This window comes from Alexandromys fortis, unplaced genomic scaffold, assembly GCF_014885135.2.
Source record: "Alexandromys fortis isolate MF-2015 unplaced genomic scaffold, M_Fortis_MF-2015_v1.1 scaffold_267, whole genome shotgun sequence".
NCBI lineage: Eukaryota > Metazoa > Chordata > Mammalia > Rodentia > Cricetidae > Alexandromys > Alexandromys fortis.
In genome coordinates, this window is record NW_026068157.1 from 1,097,745 (window position 1) to 1,107,722 (window position 9,978).

At 45.0% G+C, this 9,978-nt stretch overlaps 1 protein-coding gene across 1 annotated transcript; it reads right to left on the reverse strand.

Moving 5' to 3' along the window:
* Window positions 1-1,716: 1,716 nt before the first annotated feature.
* Window positions 1,717-7,201, reverse strand: Smim17 (small integral membrane protein 17). Its single transcript, XM_050127486.1, has 4 exons — window positions 7,107-7,201; window positions 4,612-4,842; window positions 2,636-2,712; window positions 1,717-2,242 (listed from the first exon to the last, which is right to left on the reverse strand). Exons 2-4 carry the CDS (start codon window positions 4,751-4,753, stop codon window positions 2,132-2,134), a joined length of 330 nt encoding a protein of 109 aa, XP_049983443.1. The 5' UTR covers window positions 4,754-4,842; window positions 7,107-7,201; the 3' UTR covers window positions 1,717-2,131.
* Between the last annotated feature and the right edge of the window lie 2,777 nt (window positions 7,202-9,978).

A 9,978-nucleotide genomic window follows, 5' to 3' on the forward strand; every position in this document is an offset into this window, starting at 1 on the left:
TCCCAGTGCTGAGATCACAGCACAGGCAGACTTGCATCGTGAGGATCCTGGGGATTCAAACTCAGGTCCCCATGTTTGCAGAGCAAGCTCTCATACCCTCTGAGCCATTTCCCCAGCCAAGCCCAGCCTGGCAAACGCATTTCTGAACAAAAAGCAAACTAAACCACTGAACATCCAAGCATTTAGTAGGAGAGCTACAAAACAGTCACAACAAGCAAAGATGTCGATTATATAATGTCAAGACGTGGCCAAGGTTATACCCAGAAGAACATTTCCCTTATTAAATACGTTATTATTGCAAGTACAGAGAGAATTTAAATTAAGTATTCAGCATAAAATGTAACATAACACAGGAAATAAAAGTAGTCAAACCTAAGCACAATATATATTTTATAATTTAATATATTAAAAAATAAATAACAAATAAAAGAAATAATGAATATAAACAAAGCCAAACACTAGATCTTTGGGAAGACAGTAATAAGAACCAGATAAGTGTTTGGTAAAACTAAACATCAAGCAAACCACAGACAAGTTGAAAGGAGACCAGTGACAGAAACAAAAGCAAAGAACCTGTTCAATTATAAAAATAGCGTTCATAACTAAGTTCATAATCTCAAAAGGTCTACGGAATGAAGAACTCTCTAGAGGATAAAAGACTATTATAAATCATCAAAATGAATCCAAGGAGAATTAAAAAAATTCACAAGCTAACAATATAGAATTATCAGAGTAACGGCTGATAAATGAGTTCCGACAGCTCAAACTGTCCAAACATTGCCTGAGATTCCCCTCACAGATCTCAGAACTGATTACTGCTGAATTCTTTTAAAAAATAAACAATTTAGAAGATTTATTTTTTAATTATATGTGCATGTGGGGGGATATGAGTGGGTTACGTACACGAGTGTCATGTCCCCAGAGGCCAGAAGAGGGAGCCTGACCCCTGGAGCTGGAGTTACAGGCAGCTGTGAGCACTGTGTGTTCCGTGTGTGTCAGGAAAAGAACGGCGAGAGTGATGAGCACTCTCCACCACTGAGCCATCTCTCCAGTCACAGTCAATTTTTTAAGCTATCAAGAACCTGATGTTTCTCGAGCTACAGAAATTATTTGAAAGCATTAAAAAGTGTAAAAACTTACTCAGATCTTTCAGCGATGTAAGCTTAAGTCATAAGACCAAAACTTCACAAAATAGCACCAACCAAAGACATCAAGACAGAGGCAAGAATCCTTACATAAAATATCAAGAAAAATAAGGTCATATGTGGAAAGAGTACATCCTGAAGATGCTAGGATGCTGAGACTGGAAAGATGAAGATCACTGGCTGCTCTTCCAAAAGAACCAGGTTCAATTCCCAGCACCCACATGGTGGCTCAGAACCATCTGTAACTCCACTTTTAAAAGACGCAACACACTTTTCTGGCCTCCACAGGCACCAAGCACATACTTGATACATAGATGCACACACAAGCAAAACATTAAATTGGAATATAATATCTTTAAAAGACAGAAAATGGTTCAACATTGACCCTAAGTTGCACATTTTTTACCTTCTCTGAAGAGACACCTTTCAATTCACAATGTCTTACAATTAACTCACATTTTTTTCTTTCTCAGTAGTAAACAAAACAAAATTTCTCAGTAGTACACAAAATAATGTGTTTTTACAGTGATGAGTTCACTTTAAAAAAAAATTCCAGTAATGAAAAAAAAACCTCATACTGAGAAGGTTTATTTTAAAAAATTTAAAAAGAAAAACTCATGAAGCTGGAGAGATAGCTCCATAGTAAAGGATGCTTACTGTTCCTGTTCCTGCAGAGAACAAGAGTTCTGCTTCCAGCACCCATATCAGGCAGCTCACAACTGCCTACAACTCCAGCTGCAGGGGCTCAGACTCCCTCTTCTGGCCTCTGCTGATACTGCACTCACAATAGCACATATAGACAGAGAGAGAGACACATAATTAAAAAATACATCTTTAAAATAAATAAATTAAAAAATAATAAACTCATCTCGATTGATGTTTGAAAGGCGTTTCATAATGTTCAGTACCCATGCCTGGTTTCTAGCCAGGACAGTTCCTTAATGTGACACAGAGCTTATGTTTCCATACAGTGGCTACCGTGGCATTTAAATGTGGAGCATCATGGGCATCCCGGTTAATACCAAGAACAAGAACAGCACACATACTACCAACACGATGGTTGTCTGCTGTGGAGCTTTGGGCCACTCCATAAAGCCCTAAAAAAGGGGGGGGGGAGAAAGAAAGAAAGAAAGAAAGAAAGAAAGAAAGAAAGAAAGAAAGAAAGAAAGAAAGAAAATATTAGTGCTGGACTGGGTGGATGGATGGATGGATGGATGGATGGATGGGTAGACGGGTGGGTGGATGGTTGGGGGCAGACAGACTGACTACAGGTGCAGCGCTGTGGACGGCTTGTGTGCATAGAGATACATACATGTCACAGGGGACCCTCCACTGTGTCTGGCCACCACAGAAATGTGTCATATCTCTTATGAGAGAGCACTTGGAATGTCTATGGACTGAAGTCATTCCAGGCTGAGGAAGGAAAGACGACAACTCGCTGAGATGTTCAGGGCAATGCTTGTGCGGAAAGAAATAATTCCTCCACATACCTGGGAGTCATCAGAGTCATCATCTTCTTCTACCGAGCTCCATTCCTGAGACAGCCCCGTCTCTTGGGAAGACAGATCTATGAAGACAATGAAACAGAGGAGGGAAGAGCTGCTGGTAAGCAACCAGGACACTTCAGCAAGGCTCCCTCGCTCTCCCCATGGCCCCATCTATTTATTCCTATCTCTTGTCTACTAATGACCTGACACATAAACACACACACAGATTTACACACATATACAAATACATACAAACACACATATACAAAAACATACACAAACACATATACACATAATACATAAAAACACATATACCTATATGTATAAACACACATATATAAACACAAACACCTATACAAATCAACATAAACATGCATACACATATACACTTATATATGCATAAACACACATAAACAAACACACGCAAGCACGCATAAACACAGATACATGTGCATATACACACAGCTATACATGAATACACACACAGTTCATGTCAGGCCTGAATTCAGATCCTGCAGCTGGCTACATGACTTAAACTGGGCCGTATGATGGGCTCCTCCATTCACCTGTCCAAAAGGTAGAAGTTCCCTGACAGGCTTCCAGCCAAGATCTGAGGAGCCCAGAGAAAGAATTACTCCAGGAGTCTCTCTCCCTTCCATGAGAGAGGCTTCCAGAAAAATTTCCCATATGATTGCAAACTATGCATCCTTCTCAGTCCTAAATGGAATGAAGCTGGCAGAGACTGTTTTGTTTTACGTATCTCAGACTGGCCTGGAAATCTCCCTCTAACCCAGGTTAGTCTCAGACTCATGAGCAATTCTCCCGCCTCAGCCTCCCAAGTGCTAGGTTATAAGAGTCAGCTATCGTGCCCGGCTTAAAGTACACCCTTTTTCCCTCTTACTATTTTTAGGAATGAGTGGAGGCACACACTGTAGCACACATGTGGGGGTCAGAGGACAATTTGGGGGTCAGTTCTCCCCCATTGACCCATCCTGCTGGCCCAGGGGTCACTATTAACTGACCTCTGGTCTTTCACTCTTGAATTCTCAAACCTACCATTTATTCTGGAAAACAGCTTTAAAAAAAAAAAAAAGAAAGTGGAAATGAAAAACCTTCAGCACCCTTGACATTTGAGCTGTGTAATTATTAGAGAGTAGGGTCTGAATTGTTCATTGCAGGTTTAAAAACACATTCTGATCCCTGCCCATGCAGACTCTTGGCTTCCCTCTCTGTGGGGTGTGTGGGGGGGGTGTGGGTGTGATGTCTCCCCATGAAAAGTTTCACCCAAAAACCCCTCCCTCACTGATCCTGGCCTTGACTACGCCTTGACCAATCACATAGGATCATCAAGTTGCTAGCACAGGCTTTAAAAGTGCCAAGGAGGTTCTGGAGAAATGACCAGTGGTTAAAAGGACATGCTGTGCTTGCTCTTGAGGATGTGTGTTCAGCTCTCAGAAACTACATCAGACAGACATCTCACAATTACCTGTAACTCTACAGTAGCCTATGCCTTCTTCTGGCCTCTGTGGGTACCTGCACACGCTCCTTCTCTCTCTCTCAATCTCTCTCTCTCTCTCTCTCTCTCTCTCTCTCTCTCTCTCTCACACACACACACACACACACACACACACACTCATTTTTAAAAACTTTCAGTGCTTAGGCATCCCAGCATTCCCTGCTCCTCACTACCCTCCAAGGCCCCAAGAAAATAAACCTCCTGGAGACACAAGGCTCACAGGCGAGTGCAAAAACAGCAAACAGGAGAAATGTCCCCTGATCTACAGAAATACGAACCCCCACACGCTTGCTGCATTAAGTGGCTAAACGTTGGGGTGAGTTGCTGCACAGCACGAGCTGGCCAATGCAGCATTCCCCGCGTTGTGTCCGTTGACTCAGCGAGCAACAGAATGGATGCTCAGCCTCCCCCTGCATTCTCTCAAGAGCATCTCCCGTGCCCATCCCCCACAGGACCCCCTCACCTTTCTCGTCGCTGTCGCAGCTGGAGGCCCCAACCTCCACAGCTTCCCAGTCCTTGGGGAAGGTTGGGTGGCAGGGCTTCTCCCAGGCCCGGCTGTCCCGGGGCAGCAGTCCCTGTGTCTGCTCAGTCCTGAGGCTCTGCATCTCCTCAGGAGGAGGTGGGGCTTCCAAGGCAGGCTTACACTTCTCTGTTTCAGTGTCCTGTGCAGTTCCCCAGGCACAGGATCCAAAGCCTAAAGACCGACAGACACATGGTCATCTAGTGAATGGTGCTAGCCATGGTTCTGATTGCTAAGGAAACAGTGGGGTGCTGGAGAGATGGTTCAGAGGTTAAGAATGAAGGGTTTATATTGATTCATGACCTACTATGGGAAGAGGCACTACCGCAGGAGCATGAGGCAGCTGGTGGCATTGCCTGCACCGGCAGGAATCTGTTCAACTCCCTTTCTCCTTTTGTGTTGTTTTGTTCTGTTTGTGTGTTGAAGCAGGGTTTCTCTGTGTAGCAGTGTTTCTCTGTGTAGCCCTGGATGTCCTGGAGCTCACTCTGTAGACCAGGGTAGCCTCAAACTCAAAGAGATCCGCCTACTTCTGCCTCCCGAGTGCTAGGAGTAAAGGCGTGTGCCACCACAGCCAGCCCCCTTTCTCCTTCTTATTCAGTCCAGTACCCCACTCCATGGACTGCAGGTGCCTACATTCAGGGTAGGTTTCTCCTAATCAGTTCAGCCTGTCTGGAAACGCCCTTATAGACTGGCCCACAGGGTTTCCATGGAGATTCTAAATTGCCATCAAAGATGGTAATTTAGACGACAAAATTAACTATCATAGAGGCAGATTCCAAGCAGAGTGCTTTGAAGCAAAAATATTGATTGTAGAAAATTTATGTGGGCTGGGAATTTAATGATACTAAATACTTGTTGCTTACTTTATTGATTGCTGGGATGGCATAAGGAAATGTAAGCCACTATCTGTCTGTCTGCCTTTCCCTCTGTTTATGACAAGGTCTTGTTAGATAGCCCAGGCTAGCCTAAACTTACTGCTCAGCCCAGTCTTGACTCCGACTCACAATACTCAATAACTGTAAAACCTAAAAAATGTAAAGAGACGCTGGCACTCCCTCCCCCACCGTGATATAAACCAATTCTTATTCTTAGAGGTAGATTTTACAAGTAAGCTGGCTCAACAAGTGCTGGTGGGAGTGTTTGTTAGCCCAACAATCACTGAGCAAAACCCCACTGCACCATCTGCTAAGGCTAAATATCTGCATACCCACAAGTGATGCTCCAGCCCTCAGCACCCACAGACAGGGAAATGATCCCGTGCCCACGTGCTTGTGGAAGCTACCACTGCTCTGTCTATATTTACAATGCAAAGATATCCAGGGGCCTACTACATGGCTCAGTGGGTGGATCGTGCTGCACAAACATGAGGACTTGAGTTCAAATCCCAAGTACACACATAAAAAAAAAAGGACGAAAAAATGCCAGGCAGCACACATCTGTAACCCCTTCACTGAAGGAGGGACAGGGACAAAATTCCAGGGGCCTGCTGGCAAGCTAGTGTCGCCAAAATAATGAGCATCCACCAGGCTGGCCAAAGAGACCCTGACTCAAAATAAATAAGGTAAAGAATGTCCGAGGAAAACATCCTTTGGCGTTTGTGTATGCCGACATGGGCTGCTGCATGCGCACACTCGCATACACCACACAGAGAAACAGAAAAACAACACAAAGCTGCTCATACTCATAGTTGAAGCTACTGTATGCATTTTTATGGGGAACTGGAACTGGAGAGCGAGCTCAGCAGTCACAAGCACTGGCTGCTCTTGCAGAGGGCTCAGGTTCAGCTCCTAGCTCACAACATTCTATGACTCCAGTTCCAGGGGCTCTAACATCCTCTTCTGGCCTCCAAGAACACTTGCACGCAAACACACACACACACACACACACACACAAATACATTTTTAAACAATGCTGTGGTGATATTTTGTTTGTGCTATAGCAACTAAAGCTTGCCTGGAGATCAGCGTGCAGAGCTAAGCCATTAGTTAGCCAGAGAGGCCAGGCAGTCGTGTCGCATAGCTTTAAACCCAGCACTCGAGAGGCAGACGCAGACGGAACTCTGTGAGTTCAAGGCCACCCTGGGCTACATGAGACCGAATCTGGCTAAAACAGAAACTAGAACAGAAACAGAGCTCACACATAGGTGGTCCCAGTGCTTGGGATCACATGTTTTTAATCCCAGTGCTAGGGAGGTGGAAACAGGAGTGATATAGGAGAGAGGAAGATACGGTGAGGGGAGACAGGAGCTCAGAAGCAGTCAGTCTGAAGCAGTCAGTCAGGACAGGGTCGCCCCTCTGGAAGAGGTAAGAACTCTAGCGGAAGGCAGCTCTGCTTCTCTGATCCTTCGGCTCTCACCCCCTGATAGCTGATTTCAATTTTTAATTATTAAGACCAATTAGAATTCATGCTACAGAATGCAGATATTTAAAAAAACATACCTGCTGGAGCTGGGCGAGTAGCTCAGTTGGTAGAACACTGGCCTAGCACACACAGAGCCCTCAGATCAGTGCCCAGTACTGCACAAATTGGGCACAAACTGTGGTGACACAGACCTCTAAGTCCAGAATAGAGGAAGTGGCTGGAGGAGGAAGAGAAATCCGACTACTCGGTGAGTTCAGTGCAACAGCCTGGGCCACATGACACCCTGACTCAGAAACAAACAGCGACAAGCACGGGTGTGGGGGAGAATCTGTGACGTCAGCACTCTGCAGGTCAGCACAGGGTCTCAGGCTTGAGGCCAGCTGAGACAACACGGGGCCCACAGAGGGCAAGCGAAGCATTACATTTACATATCTGACAAGCGAAGATAAGTAAATAAATTACCATTCACTTATTCAGTGGACACAGGTGTGGGCTAACTTGAAAGATGTATTTACATGCATATAAACCACTGTACCTACACATGTATATGTATATGTATACACACAAATATATATATATATCATACATATTTATAATTAAATATGTGAAGGCCCAAGTTAGGATTGCAAGCACCCACATTTTCAAAACGGCCAGCCCAGCCAGGCAGTGGTGGCACATGCCTTTAATCCCAGCACTTGGCGCCACCCTTCCTTCAAGGCTAACCTTAATTTAAAAGTCACCTCTCCATAAATACTTGCCACCCCCGGGGGGTTTGACTGGATATGAAACTTCCCAAATAGTTCTCAACAGAACTTTGGGGCTGGATGCCCCTCCCCCCCATAGCTACTGATGTCCTTGAGGCGAGCAGGCAGCATCAAAGCATGATGGTGGGAATGCCCGCACCCGGGATCAGGACACAAACACCCCCAGAGCATCCCAGAGAGCGCACAAGAATAAACTAAGCCAAGCAAGAGTCTCTCTCTGGTTCTCACTTCTGCAACTGAAAATCAAATTGCAAACGCAGAGGACTGCTTAAGAAAAAAGAAACCACAGACCTTGCACAATACAGGATGAACAATAGGGAGTGCCGAGGACTGTGGCAAAAGCTCCATCAAGAGCTCCATCAAGTGTCCTTTCCAGAGGAGCTGCCTCGCCCCTTCAGCCTGGCAAACCCACGGGACACATGGTTGTCACTTTCAATTTCTTAGAAGACTGGAAAATTATTTTTCAGATGACATCTTTGCACTTTTTAAATATTTAAATAAAATCAGTTTATTCTAATTAACTCACAAATAAAAACATCATACAGCAGGTTTAAGGAATCCATTCAAACACGTGCCCAGCCCCCAACTCTGTACATCTCAGTGAAGTTCATTTGTACAGAAGGTGACTACCCAGAAGCACCTCGCTAGCAATTTGGATGTTCACCTTCCTAGACCTGGATGGAGGGGAGAAGACCCTGGACTTTCCACAGGGCAGGGAACCCTGACTGCTCTTCGGACTGGAGAGGGAGGGGAAGAGGAGTGGGGGGAGCGGAGAGGGGCGGGAGGAGGGGGAGGGAAATGGGAGGCTGGGAGGAAGCAGGAATTTTTTTTCAATAAATAAATAAATAGGTTTTTTCGCTTATTACTAATTGTGAATTAGTTGGATTGTTACTTATTTTACAGTTTTACTACCTCAACGCCTAAAAAGTTGAATTCACTTATCCACCACGAATTAAAAACAAAACAATCTAAGGGAAAAAAAAAGTTAAAACTAGCAAGGAAAACACAAAGCAGTTGTGTAATGTCTTTCTCCACCATGTCCTTCCGCCCATCCCCCTTCCTCATCACCTAACATTAGCCCTCTCTTGCTCTCTTTCCTCTGGTTCTTATTTATTTATTTTTGAGACAGGGTCTGCCATTTTAAAAGCCCATGATTTCAAATGTTTAAGAAGGAGACACCCCATGAACCAAATAGTGATGTCAGACCTAGGGTAGACCATAGGGCTGCCAGTTTGCAGCATCTGTAAGGGTTGGGGTGCATGTTGTAGAGGAGCTGTGAAAAGGCAAGACCTCCGCATGGACAAGTAACATGACTGGACTAAGGATGTGGCTGGGCGGCAGAGTGCTCGCCTAGCATTCAGTCTCTAGCACAGCAGAAACCAGCCACCAGGATGCTCCTTAGCAATTAGGAGGGAGAGGAGGGGGATCAGGTCAGGGTGAATAGAGAATGTGAGACCAGCCTGAGATAGAAAAATGTGCCGTGTGTGTGTGTGTGTGTGTGTGTGTGTGTGTGTGTGTGTGTGTGTGTATGCACGAACACTGATAGGAAACAGTGTTAGACTATCCTAAGATTTAGGTTTTGTGTATTGCTTTACTTTCAATATGAAGCATGATTAATCACAGGTTTAGGCCGAGAAGCAGGGATCTAGAGAAGAAAAGGTACGAGGTGGAGAGGATGATAATATGGCTCAGTGGATAAAAGGTGCTTGCTGCCGCGCCTGAGAACATGAGTTCAGTTCCCAGGAGAACCAGCTCCCACAATTTGTCCTCTGAACGCTGTGTCCCACACAAATAAATGTAATTTTAAGAAGGAAGGAAGGGAGGGAGGGAGGGAGGGAGGGAGGAAGGGAGGGAGGGAAGAAGGGAGGAAGAAAGGAAGAAAGAAATGGAAAGGTAGGCAGGAGTCAATGACACAGGGGAAACCTGGGAGCAGAAGGGCGGGGATTAGAAGACACTGCAGATACAGGGAATGGAAGGGGAGAGGGCAAGAAACAGGACCCAGGAGATTTACAGCTCACAGTCCCTGGGGTTCTTGGTGAATTAGAAAGGTACCATCCGCTGAGGGGAAAGGATGAGAGGCAGTGAGAGCAAAGAAAATCGTCACAATATAATAATAATAACAACAACAACAACAATAATAATAACAACAGTAATAGAGGCACTGTTTCCCGGAGTGAACGTTCTG

Coding starts and splice junctions, on each gene's coding strand:
- Smim17 (XM_050127486.1), bottom strand. CDS start 4,753: ATGCAGAGCCTCAGGACTGAGCAGACACAGGGACTGCTGCCCCGGGAC. Junction 2,713..4,611: donor CTGCGACAGCGACGAGAAAG/GTGAGGGGGTCC, acceptor TTGTCTTCATAG/ATCTGTCTTCCCAAGAGACG. Junction 2,243..2,635: donor ATGACTCTGATGACTCCCAG/GTATGTGGAGGA, acceptor CCCCTTTTTTAG/GGCTTTATGGAGTGGCCCAA.